Source organism: Eutrema salsugineum, unplaced genomic scaffold (genome assembly GCF_000478725.1).
Source record: "Eutrema salsugineum unplaced genomic scaffold, Eutsalg1_0 scaffold_6, whole genome shotgun sequence".
Taxonomy (NCBI): domain Eukaryota; kingdom Viridiplantae; phylum Streptophyta; class Magnoliopsida; order Brassicales; family Brassicaceae; genus Eutrema; species Eutrema salsugineum.
The window spans coordinates 13,469,221-13,487,568 of NW_006256547.1; the positions used below are offsets into that span (position 1 = coordinate 13,469,221).

General features: G+C 35.1%; 1 protein-coding gene across 1 annotated transcript in view; it reads left to right on the forward strand.

Annotated features, from left to right (window-relative positions):
• Nucleotides 1-11,511, forward strand: part of LOC112083508 — a 40,947-nt gene extending 29,436 nt beyond the window's left edge. Inside the window, exons 3-8 of the mRNA XM_024151537.1 lie at nucleotides 9,773-9,977; nucleotides 10,068-10,194; nucleotides 10,313-10,348; nucleotides 10,405-10,584; nucleotides 10,664-10,873; nucleotides 11,125-11,511. Coding sequence (XP_024007305.1) covers nucleotides 9,773-9,977; nucleotides 10,068-10,194; nucleotides 10,313-10,348; nucleotides 10,405-10,584; nucleotides 10,664-10,873; nucleotides 11,125-11,511 — 1,145 coding nt within the window. The remainder of the gene's footprint in view (nucleotides 1-9,772; nucleotides 9,978-10,067; nucleotides 10,195-10,312; nucleotides 10,349-10,404; nucleotides 10,585-10,663; nucleotides 10,874-11,124) is intronic.
• The last annotated feature ends 6,837 nt before the right edge of the window (nucleotides 11,512-18,348 follow it).

Here is an 18,348-nt window from a genome sequence, read left to right on the forward strand (position 1 = left end):
AAAACAAGTAAATGATGCATCTCCTTCCACATTTAGGAATCTCTACTTCTTATTTGTAAGCTCATAACTCCCTCTTGTCAATATAGTGTCATTTTCGATCAGAATATGACTTTTCTTAAACAAAGTCTCAATTTTCTGATTTTCATAAGAGAGATTTGGTGTAACTAAAAGAATCAGAAAACAAGTAAATTATGCATCTCCTTCACATTTAGCAGTCTCAACTTCTTAGTTGTAAGCTCAGAACACCCTCTTGTCAATATAGTGCCATTTTTTTTATCCGAATCTGACTTTTCTTAGAGTCCAAGTTTTCTGATTTTTATAGGAGAGTTTTAGTGTAGCTAAAGGAATGATAAACAAGTAAATTGATGCATCTCCTTCCACATTTTGGAGTCTCTACTTCTTATTTGTAAGCTCATATCTCCCACTTGTCAATATAGTGTCAATTTGGATCAGAATATGACTTTTCTTAAACAGAGTCCCAGTTTTCTGTTTTTCATATGAGAGTTTAAGTGTAGCTAAAGGAATAACAAAACAAGTAATTGATGCATCTCCTTCCACATTTAGGAGTCTCTACTTCTTATTTGTAAGCTCATAACTCCCTCTTGTCAATATAGTGTCATTTTCGATCAGAATATGACTTTTCTTAAACAAAGTCCCAATTTTCTGATTTTCATAAGAGAGATTTGGTGTAACTAAAAGAATCAGAAAACAAGTAAATTATGCATCTCCTACCATATTTAGGAGTCTCTACTTCCTATTTGTAAGATCAGAACTCCCTCTTGTCAATATAGTTCCATTTTGGATCAGAATATGAATTTTCTTAAACAGAGTCTCAGTTTTCTGATTTTCATAGGAGAGTTTAAGTGTAGCTAAAGGAATAAGAAAAAAAGTATATGATGCATCTCCTTCAACATTTAGCAGTCTCAACTTCTTAGTTGTAAGCTCAGAACACCCTCTTGTCAATATAGTGCCATTTTTTTTATCCGAATCTGACTTTTCTTAGAGTCCCAGTTTTCTGATTTTTATAGGAGAGTTTTAGTGTAGCTAAAGGAATAATAAACAAGTAAATTGATGCATCTCCTTCCACATTTTGGAGTCTCTACTTCTTATTTGTAAGCTCATATCTCCCACTTGTCAATATAGTGTCAATTTGGATCAGAATATGACTTTTCTTAAACAGAGTCCCAGTTTTCTGTTTTTCATATGAGAGTTTTAGTGTAGCTAAAGGAATAATAAACAAGTAAATTGATGCATCTCCTTCCACATTTTGGAGTCTCTACTTCTTATTTGTAAGCTCATATCTCCCACTTGTCAATATAGTGTCAATTTGGATCAGAATATGACTTTTCTTAAACAGAGTCCCAGTTTTCTGTTTTTCATATGAGAGTTTAAGTGTAGCTAAAGGAATAAGAAAACAAGTAAATGATGCATCTCCTTCCACATTTAGGAGTCTCTACTTCTTATTTGTAAGCTCATAACTCCCTCTTGTCAATATAGTGGCATTTTCGATCAGAATATGACTTTTCTTAAACAAAGTCCCAATTTTCTGATTTTCATAAGAGAGATTTGGTGTAACTAAAAGAATCAGAAAACAAGTAAATTATGCATCTCCTACCATATTTAGGAGTCTCTACTTCCTATTTGTAAGATCAGAACTCCCTGTTGTCAATATAGTTCCATTTTGGATCAGAATATGATTTTCTTAAACAGAGTCTCAGTTTTCTGATTTTCATAGGAGAGTTTAAGTGTAGCTAAAGGAATAAGAAAAAAAGTAAATGATGCATCTCCTTCAACATTTAGCAGTCTCAACTTCTTAGTTGTAAGCTCAGAACACCCTCTTGTCAATATAGTGCCAATTTTTTTTATCCGAATCTGACTTTTCTTAGAGTCCCAGTTTTCTGATTTTTATAGGAAAGTTTTAGTGTAGCTAAAGGAATAATAAACAAGTAAATTGATGCATCTCCTTCCACATTTTGGAGTCTCTACTTCTTATTTGTAAGCTCATATCTCCCACTTGTCAATATAGTGTCAATTTGGATCAGAATATGACTTTTCTTAAACAGAGTCCCAGTTTTCTGTTTTTCATATGAGAGTTTAAGTGTAGCTAAAGGAATAAGAAAACAAGTAATTTATGCATCTCCTTCCACATTTAGGAGTCTTTACTTCTTATTTGTAAGCTCAGAACTCCCTCTTGTCAATATAGCGCCTTTTTTATATGAATATGACTTTTCTTAAACAGAGTCCCAGTTTTCTGATTTTCATAGGAGAGTTTTAGTGTAGCTAAAGGAATAAGAAAACAAGTACTGATGCGTCTCCTTCCACATTTAGGAGACTCTACATCTTATTTGTGAGCTCATATCTCCCACTTGTCAATATAGTGTCAATTTGGATCACAATATGACTTTTCTTAAACAGAGTCCCAGTTTTCTGATTTTCATAAGAGAGATTTGGTGTAACTAAAAGAATCAGAAAACAAGTAAATTATGCATCTCCTACCATATTTAGGAGTCTCTATTTCCTATTTGTAAGATCAGAACTCCCTCTTGTCAATATAGTTCCATTTTGGATCAGAATATGATTTTCTTAAACAGAGTCTCAGTTGTCTGATTTTCATAGGAGAGTTTAAGTGTAGCTAAAGGAATAAGAAAAAAAGTAAATGATGCATCTCCTTCAACATTTAGCAGTCTCAACTTCTTAGTTGTAAGCTCAGAACACCCTCTTGTCAATATAGTGCCATTTTTTTTATCCGAATCTGACTTTTCTTAGAGTCCCAGTTTTCTGATTTTTATAGGAGAGTTTTAGTGTAGCTAAAGGAATAATAAACAAGTAAATTGATGCATCTCCTTCCACATTTTGGAGTCTCTACTTCTTATTTGTAAGCTCATATCTCCCACTTGTCAATATAGTGTCAATTTGGATCAGAATATGACTTTTCTTAAACAGAGTCCCAGTTTTCTGTTTTTCATATGAGAGTTTAAGTGTAGCTAAAGGAATAAGAAAACAAGTAAATGATGCATCTCCTTCCACATTTAGGAGTCTCTACTTCTTATTTGTAAGCTCATAACTCCCTCTTGTCAATATAGTGTCATTTTCGATCAGAATATGACTTTTCTTAAACAAAGTCCCAATTTTCTGATTTTCGTAAGAGAGATTTGGTGTAACTAAGAGAATCAGAAAACAAGTAAATTATGCATCTCCTTCCATATTTAGGAGTCTCTACTTCCTATTTGTAAGATCAGAACTCTCTCTTGTCAATATAGTGCCATTTTAGATCAGAATATGAATTTTCATGAACAGAGTCTCAGTTTTCTGATTTTCATAGGAGAATTTAAGTGTAGCTAAGGGAATAAGAAAAAAGTAAATGATGCATCTCTTTCCACATTTAGCAGTCTTTACTTCTTAGTTGTAAGCTCAGAACTCCCTCTTGTCAATATAGCGCCTTTTTTTATATGAATATGACTTTTCTTAGACAGAGTCCAAGTTTTCTGATTTTCATAGGAGAGTTTTAGTTTAGTTAAAGGAATAAGAAAACAAGTAATGATGCATCTCCTTCCACATTTAGGAGTCTCTACTTCTTATTTGTAAGCTCATAACTCCCTCTTGTCAATATAGTGCCATTTTGGATCGGAATATGACTTTTCTTAAACAAAGTCCCAATTTTCTGATTTTCATAACGGAGTAACTAAAAGAATCAGAAAACAAGTAAATTATGCATCTCCTACCATATTTAGGAGTCTCTACTTCCTATTCGTAAGATCAGAACTCCCTCTTGTCAATATAGTTCCATTTTGGATCAGAATATGATTTTCTTAAATAGAGTCTCAGTTTTCTGATTTTCATAGGAGAGTTTAAGTGTAGCTAATGGGAATAAGAAAAAAAGTAAATGGATGGCATCTCCGTCAGCATTTAGCAGTCTCAACTTCTTAGTTGTAAGCTCAGAACACCCTCTTGTCAATATAGTGCCATTTTTTTTTATCCGAATCTGACTTTTCTTAGAGTCCCAGTTTTCTGATTTTTATAGGAGAGTTTTAGTGTAGCTAAAGGAATAATAAACAAGTAAATTGATGCATCTCCTTCCACATTTTGGAGTCTCTACTTCTTATTTGTAAGCTCATATCTCCCACTTGTCAATATAGTGTCAATTTGGATCAGAATATGACTTTTCTTAAACAGAGTCCCAGTTTTCTGTTTTTGATATGAGAGTTTAAGTGTAGCTAAAGGAATAAGAAAACAAGTAATTGATGCATCTCCTTCCACATTTAGGAGTCTTTACTTCTTAGTTGTAAGCTCAGAACTTCCTCTTGTCAATATAGCGCCTTTTTTATATGAATATGACTTTTCTTAAATAGAGTCCCAGTTTTCTGATTTTCATAGGAGAGTTTTAGTGTAGCTAAAGGAATAAGAATACAAGTAATGATGCATCTCCCTTCCACATTTAGGAGTCTCTACTTCTTATTTTGTAAGCTCATAACTCCCTCTTGTCAATATAGTGTCATTTTCGATCAGAATATGACTTTTCTTAAACAAAGTCTCAATTTTCTGATTTTCATAAGAGAGATTTAGTGTAACTAAAAGAATCAGAAAACAAGTAAATTATGCATCTCCTACCATATTTAGGAGTCTCTACTTCCTATTTGTAAGATCAGAACTCGCTCTTGTCAATATAGTTCCATTTTGTTTATCCGAATCTGACTTTTCTTAGAGTCCCAGTTTTCTGATTTTTATAGTAGAGTTTTAGTGTAGCTAAAGGAATAATAAACAAGTAAATTGATGCATCTCCTTCCACATAATGGAGTCTCTACTTCTTATTTGTAAGCTCATATCTCCCACTTGTCAATATAGTGTCAATTTGGATTAGAATATGACTTTTCTTAAACAGAGTCCCAGTTTTCTGTTTTTCATATGAGAGTTTAAGTGTAGCTAAAGGAATAAGAAAACAAGTAATTGATGCATCTCCTTCCACATTTAGGAGTCTCTACTTCTTATTTGTAAGCTCATAACTCCCTCTTGTCAATATAGTGTCATTTTCGATCAGAATATGACTTTTCTTAAACAAAGTCCCAATTTTCTGATTTTCATAAGAGAGATTTGGTGTAACTAAAAGAATCAGAAAACAAGTAAATTATGCATCTCCTACCATATTTAGGAGTCTCTACTTCCTATTTGTAAGATCAGAACTCCCTCTTGTCAATATAGTTCCATTTTGGATCAGAATATGATTTTCTTAAACAGAGTCTCAGTTTTCTGATTTTCATAGGAGAGTTTAAGTGTAGCGAAAGGAATAAGAAAAAAAGTAAATGATGCATCTCCTTCAACATTTAGCAGTCTCAACTTCTTAGTTGTAAGCTCAGAACACCCTCTTGTCAATATAGTGCCAATTTTTTTTATCCGAATCTGACTTTTCTTAGAGTCCCAGTTTTCTGATTTTTATAGGAGAGTTTTAGTGTAGCTAAAGGAATAATAAACAAGTAAATTGATGCATCTCCTTCCACATTTTGGAGTCTCTACTTCTTATTTGTAAGCTCATATCTCCCACTTGTCAATATAGTGTCAATTTTGGATCAGAATATGACTTTTCTTAAACAGAGTCCCAGTTTTTCTGTTTTCATATGAGAGTTTAAGTGTAGCTAAAGGAATAAGAAAACAAGTAATTTATGCATCTCCTTCCACATTTAGGAGTCTTTACTTCTTAGTTGTAAGCTCAGAACTCCCTCTTGTCAATATAGCGCCTTTTTTATATGAATATGACTTTTCTTAAACAGAGTCCCAGTTTTCTGATTTTCATAGGAGAGTTTTAGTGTAGCTAAAGGAATAAGAAAACAAGTACTGATGCATCTCCTTCCACATTTAGGAGTCTCTACTTCTTATTTGTAAGCTCATATCTCCCACTTGTCAATATAGTGTCAATTTGGATCAGAATATGACTTTTCTTAAACAGAGTCCCAGTTTTCTGTTTTTTATATGAGAGTTTAAGTGTATCTAAAGGAATAAGAAAACAAGTAAATGATGCATCTCCTTCCACATTTAGGAATCTCTACTTCTTATTTGTAAGCTCATAACTCCCTCTTGTCAATATAGTGTCATTTTCGATCAGAATATGACTTTTCTTAAACAAAGTCCCAATTTTCTGATTTTCATAAGAGAGATTTGGTGTAACTAAAAGAATCAGAAACCAAGTAAATTATGCATCTCCTACCATATTTAGGAGTCTCTAATTCCTATTTGTAAGATCAGAACTCCCTCTTGTCAATATAGTTCCATTTTTTTTATCCGAATCTGACTTTTCTTAGAGTCCCAGTTTTCTGATTTTTATAGGAGAGTTTTAGTGTAGCTAAAGGAATAATAAACAAGTAAATTGATGCATCTCCTTCCACATTTTGGAGTCTCTACTTCTTATTTGTAAGCTCATATCTCCCACTTGTCAATATAGTGTCAATTTGGATCAGAATATGACTTTTCTTAAACAGAGTCCCAGTTTTCTGTTTTTCATATGAGAGTTTAAGTGTATCTAAAGGAATAAGAAAACAAGTAAATGATGCATCTCCTTCCACATTTAGGAATCTCTACTTCTTATTTGTAAGCTCATAACTCCCTCTTGTCAATATAGTGTCATTTTCGATCAGAATATGACTTTTCTTAAACAAAGTCCCAATTTTCTGATTTTCATAAGAGAGATCTGGTGTAACTAAAAGAATCAGAAAACAAGTAAATTATGCATCTCCTACCATATTTAGGAGTCTCTACTTCCTATTTGTAAGATCAGAACTCCTTCTTGTCAATATAGTTCCATTTTGGATCAGAATATGAATTTTCTTAAACAGAGTCTCAGTTTTATGATTTTCATAGGAGAGTTTAAGTGTAGCTAAAGGAATAAGAAAAAAAGTAAATGATGCATCTCCTTCAACATTTAGCAGTCTCAACTTCTTAGTTGTAAGCTCAGAACACCCTCTTGTCAATATAGTGCCATTTTTTTATTCGAATCTGACTTTTCTTAGAGTCCCAGTTTTCTGATTTTTATAGGAGAGTTTTAGTGTAGCTAAAGGAATAATAAACAAGTAAATTGATGCATCTCCTTCCACATTTAGGAGTCTCTACTTCTTATTTGTAAGCTCATAACTTCCTCTTGTCAATATAGTGCCAATTTGGATCAGAATATGACTTTTCTTAAACAGAGTCCCAGTTTTCTGTTTTTCATAGGAGAGATTAAGTGTAGCTAAAGGAATAAGAAAACAAGTAAATGATGCATCTCTTTCCACATTTAGGAGTCTTTACTTCTTAGTTGTAAGCTCAGAACTCCCTCTTATCAATATAGTGCTATTTTGGATCAGAATATGACTTTTCTTAAACAGAGTTCTAGTTTTCTGATTTTCATAGGAGAATATAGGTGTATATTGCAAGAATTTTGCCACAATCATTTCGTGGTAAATGTATTTTACCACAGATTTATAACAAAATTACCACAAAAACTTTTTTTTACAAATTTTGTTAAATTTTATGGCAATTTGCCACAGTAACACATGTCTTGGCATTTTGTTACAAAAATTACCACATATTATCAGAAAATAATTTTCTGTCAATATTTGCCACGTATTATTAGAAAAGATGTTCTGTCAAATTTGCCATAACACGAATACCGTTGGAATTTAATACAATTGCCACAAAATTATTTCATTACAAATTTGTATCAAAATTTCGACTGATATGTCGAATCAAATTATGTACTTGCAAAGATATTTTATCAGTTTGCCACGAATTACCAAAGTTTGCCTCTAATTTGCCACAAAATTATTTGTGGCAATGGTCTGTGCTCTGCAAAAAGGTGTTACATCGTTTCATTTCAGATAGCAGAGAATATATTCTTTGATGCTACAAAACTATTTGTTGCAATTTGTGGCAAAAAAGATTATAAATAGACATGTTCGTCACATTTGGTATTTTCATTTTCATTATGGACATGTTTCTCTCATGAGTTTTATTATTTTAGAGAAACAGAAATGTCTGAGTTCTATTATTCGAGAGAATGGATGTATTCTCGTTTAGACATAGATCAACGAAAGGTGTCAGATAAATTTGTTGAAGGAATACAAACATTTTTGTCTTTCGTTCGTAATCAACCATCTTATAAGGACCGGGGAAATTTATTGTGTCCGTGTTTGAAGTGTAAAAACCAAAAACGTCGTGATGCAGATACCGTTGAAAAACACCTGTATTTGAAGGGATTTACGCCGAATTACTATTTTTGGACACATCATGGAGAAATTTGCTACAACGATGGTGGAGCATCTACAAGTCATTGAGGGGGGGAACAAGAAACTTGGATTCATAGTCCAAATGTTCAAATGCCCGTTGATCAAAATTATAAAGCAGAAGAAGATGTACACATGCCCGATGATTCCGAAATTCACCATGAGACACAACAAGAAATAAGGTATCCAACGTAAATTATCAAGTCTTAAAAATAATGATATGCTTTTATAAATATAGACATATTTTGTACATATTAATATTTAAACTTAATAAATGTGTTTCAAGTTAAACTAAACCTAATTGAAAAGGGCTGAAGAACATACTGTATAAATTGGTAATTAAAAATTTATTGTCATAATTTTGATTGTTAGAAATTAATTTTTAGATAAACATTAAAAATAAGGAATATTAACTACCTTATTTTTTGTAGTGCAAATTGCCATGATAACGTTTTTCAAACATCTGAAGTGGCAAATCAACCTCTTTACGAAGGATGTCCTAAAGGGATTTCTCCATTGTACATTGCATCAAAAATAATGAATTGGAAGACCAATTTCAATCTATCTGAAGAATGCTTAGACGAAATATCTCAGACATTTAAAAATGTCATTCCGTCGCCAAATAAAGCTCCAGAATCATACTACCAGACGAAAAAGTTGACTCGATCACTTGGTTTGCCTTGTCATAAGATTGATGTGTGCGAAGATAACTCTGTATGCTTTTTTGGAAGGGAGAGGATCGAGAGTTGTTGCAATGTCGGTTTTGCAAGAAAGACCGGTTTAAACCGCATAATGGAACCGGTAAAAGAATACCCAAACAGAGAATGTTTTACCTGCCGATTGCAGATCGTTTGAAGCGATTGTACCAATCTGAGACGACATCATCACAGATGAGATGGCACGCTGAGCATGTGACTCCTGAAGGAGAGATGCATCACCCATCAGATGGAAAAGCATGCCTCCTAAACCTTAAAATTTTGCCTCCAACACTTTTACATTTTCCAATTTCTTAAAGTTGCCCTTTTTTTCTCTTCTTTTCCAACGAGATTAGAAACCCTTTCTCTGAAACTCTTCTCTGCGCCGCTGCCTTGAACGGTTCTATTCTTTTTTCCGGTGAACCATACCTCCACCGCCATCTCTTCCAGTCTCTTTAACCCCTCTCCACCTCTGTCTCTCTGCCGCCGTCTATTTCTCTCCTCGCCGCCGCCGTCTTTTTCTTTCCTCGCCACCGCTTTCTCTTTCTGTCCTCCCCACCGGCCGGTATCAACGCTTCTCTCTCTCTCTCTCTCTCACTCGATATCAACTGCTTTCTAGTTAGATCTATTGTATTCTCAATTGATTTTGTAACCGTTGCATTCGCTGTGTCATATTTGCATTCTCGTCTTTGGATTTAACCTGATTTCTAGTTTCATCCATTGGTGTGTTATGATTAAATATCTATAACTGCTTGCTGATGTCTGATTTTTTTGCTTATGATTTCGCTTAAGTTTGATTAATCTCATCCCATTTTTTTTAAAGTGTTTCAGATATGATGAATCTTCTTCGTCGTGGCGGTTACTCTTTCCAACCAGCTTCTCGGACTCCTAGCACATCTCCGCCTCCTGGATCAACTGGGTCAGTTAGTTCTACTGCACAGCCATATATCCCTGCAAGCCTAGCTGAATTAATGAATGCACCTGCGAGACTTAGCATGCCACATTTGCACCCAGAAAGGCTTGACGGAGCTCTATGGTAGACAAATATCCCTGTATCTGTGTATGTATATTTTTAGAATTCAGTATATATATATGGTATCAGTTTACCTTTTTCTATGTGTTATAGGTTTGATATTCATCCCAAGGTCACTAAAGACATCTGCAAAACTTGGAAATCAAATTTTTGGGGACCATGGTGGAATTACTCGATGGTTCCCCAAGAGAAGAAAGACATGTGGTGGGCTAGTTTTGTGGTATGTTATCTAGTTGCTTTGTAGTTCCACTATGTTGAAGTCGCTTGTAATATGGTGTGTTGAAGTTTTTGTTGCTTGTTTGATTCTGTGTCTTGAGTTTAACTATTGAATTTTGCAGCAACTGTATTATTGGGACAAAGAACATGAGGATGCAGTATTTGCGGCCTGGAAACCCATTGCAAGGGCTCTATATCAAGTCGTGTGAGCCAGAAGAAGTTAGCAGGGTTGAAGCCTGATTTCATAAGCCAAGATGATTGGTATCTCATGCTCAAGATGTGGGAGACTCCTAAACTCTCCAATAAGTGCAAAACCAACTCAAAGAACCGCAAGGCTAATCCACATAACCACACTGCCGGTGCTAAAAAAACAGCTAGAATCGAACATGAGATGGTAAATGTTGTTTAAGTTTTATTCACTTTACATTTTGTTTGAAAACTCAAACTTCTGAGTCTTCCATTTCCTTTATTAGACGATCGCAGCTGGTGGTGTTCGACCATCAATTCCTGAGCTTGTCCGGAAGACCCATACTCGAAAAGATGGGACCTTTGTTGATAAACGTGCAGAGTCGTTAATCAAAGAGGCTGAGACTTTGGCTGCACAGAGGGCTGCTGCTGATTCTGGTGAAATAGAAACCGCCGTTGAACTGTCGTCAGAGCTGCTCACCGCTGCATACTTGGAGGTAAGTAATGAACGTATAATTTTGGTGTTTAAACTGAGTAGTAATATTTTATTGAAAAGAAATGAGGTTTTTTGTTGCTAGTGATATCAATGATTTTATAAAGTACATCGAGTCTTTAAACTTGAGAATGTCTCTATCTTTTTTTTATGGCTGCTCATGCTTTTTCACTTTTCTAAACGGTGATTCTTTGGAAAGCTTTGTTGACATATTTGCTTTTGTTCTAAGTCAAAACTTTCTATTTTTATTTCCAGAAAGCTACCACTAAGAATGGCCATATCTATGGCCCTGGATCATCACAATTCATTAACGTTGATCCTAAAGTGTCTCCTGCCACTGCTTTTGCTCGGAACATTGCCTTAGAAGAGAGGATTACTAGTATTGAAGCAAGTGTCAAAGAGAATTTCAGCAACATGAAGAAGTCTATAGAGGACAACAAGGACAGCCATGATGCTTCAAGAAGAGCCTTAAACGTGTTGTTGCAGATTAATGGTATTGATCCTGTTACACTTATGCCACTAACTCCTACTTCACGTTCAAATGGATCTTCATCTACCGGAGCTCTTCACACTTCACACAGTCCTGTCAACTTTGGAGATCTACCAAACCATAACCTTCCTGGCATATTTGAAGAGAACTGAAGAGAATATTGTTTAATTTTAGTCTTTTGGAATATTACTATCTTTAACAACTTTTGACATTGTAATATATAATGCTTTCAGATTATTAGTACTTTAGTTACTTTTGGTGTAATATAAATTATGTTCTAATTAGATTAATACTTTTAAATTAGTGATTGTTATAACTATAATGAAGTTTTTTTAATATTTTCTATATTTACATTAATTGCCACAAAATAGATGAAAATCTGTGGCAAATTACCACTAATGTGTTATGACAAATTGTAGCAATTTGTAACAACAATATTCTTGTAATTCATGGTAAATTGCCACACATTTTATGGTGGTAATCCTTGGTAATTTTGCAACATATTAATTCTTGCAATTTGTCATAATTTGTGACAAACAAATTTATGGTTACTCGTGACAAATTTATTAGAAATGGGTTTGTGGCTATTCATTACAATATGCCACAAATTTTTTGTATCAATTTCTGGCAAATCTGCCACAAATTGTTTCCTGGATAACTCGTGGCTAATTTACCAGAGAATATAGTTGTGACATTTCGTGTCAAAAATATCAGAAATTGCCACAAAATTCTGTTTGTAACGACCCTATAGCCACAAAATTCTTTTGTAACAATTCGTGATAATTCATGATAATCCACATTTAGGAGTCTCTACTTCCTATTTGTAAGATCAGAACTCTCTCTTGTCAATATAATGCTATTTTGGATCAGAATATGAATTTTCATAAACAGAGTATCAGTTTTCTGATTTTCATAGAAGAGGTTAAGTGTAGCTAAAGGAATAAGAAAACAAGTAAATGATGCATCTCCTTCCATATTTAGCAGTCTCTACTTCTTAGTTGTAAGTTCAGAACTCCCTCTTGTCAATATAGTGCCATTTTATCCGAATCTGACTTTTTTTAGACAGAGTCCCAGTTTTCCGATATTCATAGGAGAGTCTAAGTGTAGCTAAAGGAATAAGGAAACATGTAAATGATCCATCTCCTTCCACATTTAGGAGTCTTTAATTCTTAGTTGTAAGCTCCGAAGTCCCTCTTGTCAATATAGCGCCATTTTTGATATGAATATGACTTTTCTTAAATAGAGTCCTAGTTTTCTGTATTTCATAGGAGAGTTTTAGTGTAGCTGAAGGAATAAGAAAAAAAGTAATGATGCATCTCCTTCCACATTTAGGAGTCTCTACTTCTTATTTGTAAGCTCGTAACTCCCTTTTGTCAATATAGTGCCATTTTGGATCAGAATATGACTTTTCTTAAACAAAGTCCGAATTTTCTGATTTTCATAGGAGAGTATAGGTGTAGCTAAAGGAATAAGAAAACAAGTAAATGATGCATCTCCTTCCATATTTCGGAATCTCTACTTCCTATTTGTAAGATCAGAACACTCTCTTGTCAATATAGTGCCATTTTAGATCAGAATATGAATTTTCATAAACAGAGTCTCAATTTTCTGATTTTCATAAGAGAGTTTAAGTGTAGCTAAAGGAATAAGAAAACAAGTAAATGATGCATCTCCTTCCACATTTAGGAGTCTTTACTTCTTAGTTGTAAGCTCAGAACTCCATCTTGTCAATATAGCGCCATTTTTAATCTGAATATGACTTTTCTTAAACAGAGTCCCAGTTTTCTGATTTTCATAGGAGAGTTTTAGTGTAGCTAAAGAAATAAGAAAACAACTAATGATGCATCTCCTTTCAGATTTAGGAGTCTATACTTCTTATTTGTAAGCTCATAACTCCCTCTTGTCAATATAGTGCCATTTTGGATCAGAATATGAATTTTCATAAACAGAGTATCAGTTTTCTGATTTTCATAGGAGAGTTTAAGTGTACCTAAAGGAATAAGAAAACAAGTAAATGATGCATCTTCTTTCACATTTAGCAGTCTCTACTTCGTATTTGTAAGCTCAGAACTCCCTCTTGTCAACATAGTGCCGTTTGTTTTATCCGAATCTGACTTTTCTTAGACAAAGTCCCAGTTTTCTGATTTTTATAGGAGAGTTTCAGTGTAGGTAAAGGAATAAGAAAATAAGTAAATTGATGCATTCCACATTTAGGAGTCTCTACTTCTTATTTGTAAGCTCAAAACTCCCTCTTGTCAATATAGTGCCATTTTGGATCAGAATATGACTTTTCTTAAACAGAGTCCCAGTTTTCTTATTTTCATAGAAGAGTATAGGTGTAGCTAAAGGAATAAGAAAACAAGTAAATGATGCATCTCCTTCCATATTTAGGAGTCTCTACTTCCTATTTGTAAGATCAGAGCTCTCTCTTGTCAATATAGTGCCATTTTGGATCAGAATATGAATTTTCATAAACAGAGTATCAGTTTTCTGATTTTCATAGGAGAGGTTAAGTGTAGCTAAAGGAATAAGAAAACAAGTAAATGATGCATCTCCTTCCATATTTAGCAGTCTCTACTTCTTAGTTGTAAGCTCAGAACTCCCTCTTGTCAATATAGTGCCATTTTTTATCCGAATCTGACTATTCATAGACAGAGTCCCAATTTTCCGATATTCATAAGAGAGTCTAAGTGTAGCTAAAGGAATAAGGAAACAAGTAAATGATGCATCTCCTTCCACATTTAGAAGTCTTTAATTCTTAGTTGTAACCTCCGAAGTCCCTCTTGTCAATATAGCGCCATTTTTGATATGAATATGACTTTTCTTAAACAGAGTCCAAGTTTTCTGATTTTCATAGGAGAGTTTAAGTGTAGCTAAAGGAATAATGAAACAAGTAAATGTTGCATCTTCTTCCACATTTATCAGTCTCTACTTCTTAGTTGTAAGCTCAGAACTCCCTGTTGTCAATATAGTGCCATTTTTTATCCGAATCTGACTTTTCTTAGACAGAGTCCCAGTTTTCCGATATTCATAAGAGAGTCTAAGTGTAGCTAAAGGAATAAGGAAACAAGTAAATGATGCATCTCCTTCCACATTTAGAAGTCTTTAATTCTTAGTTGTAACCTCCGAAGTCCCTCTTGTCAATATAGCGCCATTTTTGATATGAATATGACTTTTCTTAAACAGAGTCCCAGTTTTCTGACTTTCATAGGAGAGTTTTAGTGTAGCTAAAGGAACAAGAAAAAAAGTAATGATGCATCTCCTTCCACATTTAGGAGTCTCTACTTCTTATTTGTAAGCTCATAACTCCCTCTTGTCAATATAGTGCCATTTTGGATCAGAATATGACTTTTCTTAAACAAAGTCCCAATTTTCTGATTTTCATAAGAGAGTTTGGGTGTAACTAAAAGAATAAGAAAACAAGTAAATTATACATCTCCTTCCATATTTAGGAGTCTCTACTTCCTATTTATAAGATCAGAACTCCCTCTTGTCAATACAGTTCCATTTTGGATCAGAATATGACTTTTCTTAAACAGAGTCCCAATTTTCTGATTTTCGTAGGAGAGTTTTGGTGTAGCTGGGAATAAGAAAGCAAGTAAATGATGCATCTACTTCCACATTTAGGAGTCTCTACTTCCTATTTGTAAGATCAGAACTCCCTCTTGTCAATATAGTGCCAATTTTTTATCCGAATGTGACTTTTCTTAGAGAGAGTCCAAGTTTTCTGATTTTCATAGGAGAGTTTAAGTGTAGCTAAAGGAATAATGAAACAAGTAAATGTTGCATCTTCTTCCACATTTATCAGTCTCTACTTCTTAGTTGTAAGCTCAGAACTCCCTCTTGTCAACATAGTGCCATTTTTTTTATCCGAATCTGACTTTTCTTAGACAAAGTCCCAGTTTTCTGATTTTTATAGGAGAGTTTCAGTGTAGCTAAAGGAATAAGAAAACAAATAAATTGATGGATCTCCTTTCACATTTAGGAGTCTCTACTTCTTATTTGTAAGCTCATAACTCCCTCTTGTCAATATAGTGCCATTTTGGATCAGAATATGACTTTTCTTAAACAGAGTCCCAGTTTTCTGATTTTCATAGGAGAGTATAGGTGTGGCTAAAGGAATAAGAAAACAAGTAAATGATGCATCTTCTTCCACATTTAGCAGTCTCTACTTCTTAGTTGTAAGCTCAGAACTCCCTCTTGTCAACATAGTGCCCTTTTTTTTATCCGAATCTGACATTTCTTAGACAAAGTCCCAATTTTCTGATTTTTATAGGAGAGTTTCAGTGTAGCTAAAGGAATAAGAAAACAAGTAAATTGATGCATCTCCTTTCACATTTAGGAGTCTCGACTTCTTATTTGTAAGCTCATAACTCCCTCTTGTCAATATAGTGCCATTTTGGATCAGAATATGACTTTTCTTAAACAGAGTCCCAGTTTTCTGATTTTCATAGGAGAGTATAGGTGTAGCTAAAGGAATAAGAAAACAAGTAAATGATGCATCTCCTTCCATATTTAGGAGTCTCTACTTCCTATTTCTAAGATCAGAACTCTCTCTTGTCAATATAGTGTCATTTTAGATCAGAATATGAATTTTCATAAACAGAGTCTCAATTTTCTGATTTTCATAGGAGAGTTTAAGTGTAGCTAAATGATAAGTCTATATTTTACATCATTTAGAGTGCATTTTAGAGTCCTCATCATGTGTTTTCCCATGTAAATTGAGTCTTTAGGCATCAAAATAGGATTTAGGGCTTGCATTAGGTCCGAAAGAGTTTTGCATGCTTTGAAGTCTTTATCAGGTGCTTTGGAAACCATTTGGAGCTTAAGAAGAGGAGCAGAGAAGAAAACGGTGAAGAAAAGGGTCAAAAATGGTGAAAACCGCTGGACAGAAACCTCGGTCAAAAAGCTTACCAAACGCTCATTATCGGCCAAAACCCTTACCGATCGACCAAAATCGACCAAAGACGAGTATCGGGTACAAATTACCTCGGGTTAAGTTTTTGGCCGAGGCGAGAGGAATTTTACGGCTAAAAAGCTTACCGCGGTACATAGCCCTCGGTCATTTTCCTTACCGCGGGAAGCTTTTCTCGACTAAAACCTGCCCTTGCCTGTGCGTTTGAAAGATCAGCAATCCGGGGAACCTTCCGGTCCGAATCAGTTGACGGGGTTTTCATCAAAGTTGGAGATAATCAAGCAAAAATTCCGGAACAGTCGGAATCATCCAATTCGGACCAGTGAGGAGAGAGATACGGCTTCCGGAAGAAGCACCAGCATTGCGCATACTCGAGAACCGAACAGCGGATTTCAAAGCTCACGTCGGACGGAGCCTTTCCGGTCCGAACTAGCTTGCCCAGTCTTCATCAAAGTTTGATATATGTGAAAGACCTTCTCAGAACGTTTGGAATCACTCAATTCGGATCAATGGTTTGAAAGATCAGGTCTCCGGAGTTCACATCGGTCCAAAAGCTTATTTTCCGGTGAATCCAGTGCGGCGCAAAGATGTGAAATCCAGGAAGCCTTCCACTTCCCAAGATCCGACGATTTCTTCACCAAAGTTCGAGCTTATTGAGTCATCTTGACTACGGAACTGGTCTCAGAGCAATTGGAGTCGTGTGTTGAAAGTTACTGTCTCCGGAAGGCAATATGGTAGATACGAGCCTAAATGAGTTGCGATACGCGCCAAGAATTTTCTCAGGCCTCGGCATCATTGCCTCGACATTGCTCAAGTCAAGGCTCATATCTTGGGAGTATTTTGGACTAGACCTTGTGCCGATGCCTCGGCGTATTGGGATCAAGGCATGCACACGTAGGAAATGAAGATGGAAACGACTAAGTGTTGAACGTGCACCTCGGTGTAATGGCCTCGGCGTGCATGCCGGACTCTGTTCTCCCGAACCCCTCGACTACCAAGCCCCTCGACATTTTATGGCGAGGTTCCTTGTCACAAACCCAGAACCAAGAACAAGACGGCTAAAGAACACACACGTGAAGATGGATCAAAGACTAGGGTTCATGCATGTTCTTGACGTGTTCTTCACCAGATCTTCATTTGGATCCTGACTCACGTGCACTCCTCGACATAAAGACCTCGGCTTCACTCTCCAACACACCGTGGCACTCACCCATCAACCCAAGAAGGCGGCTCAGTACGCGGTTTGTTCGGGGCTGACCCGCGACACTTTCCCTTTGCTATAAATATATTTTAGGACCAAAAACCTAATCATCTTATCTCTTATCTTCTTTTAGCCTTAAGAACTTGCCTCTTTTGTGAAACTTGATTAATCTAATCCGATATCTCGTTTTTGCATCAGAATCTTGTTCTTTCTTTATTTCGTTTTATCATCCAGCATTAAACTCCTTATCATGACTAGCTACACGTCTTGCAAAGGACTTAGTGAGCTCGTTATGATCAGTGAGTAGTCGTTTAAGCGGCTTTAGATAGGTAGATTAGGGTGCTTTCAAGATAGATTAATGGGTTTAGGTGTCTAGTCTTGCATGTTTCATTCCTTAACCGACGAGATCTCTAGGCTGGATCCAAGCACATCACTTGAGGTTCAGATCTGAGACATATCTTGCATCGAAAGTGTTTGTAGAAATGTCTGAACCACTCGGTTAAGGGTTTAAGAGTCTTTCATCGCAAGAGTGATAGTTTGTTCTCTTAAATGACATTTTTGAACTGAATCTTTTTGCTGACTGATTCGTGCTTCTCAAAAGGGATTTTGGTATGAAAGAGGATCAATTTAGTTGTTTAATACTTTCATGAGAAGATTAACATGCCTTGAGTTCAAAGTTAAATGAAATCGCTTGATAAAATGATTCATTAACCCATTAGTTTAGCTTGGAAGCACCCGAGTCAAGTATCCTGTCTAAAGCTTCTGCCTTTATCATATATTATCATCATCCGAATCATTTGCTCGTTATTTGCATCTTCACTTAGTTTAAATCTCATCTTTCGTTTCATTTACATGCTTATTTACTTGTTAAAT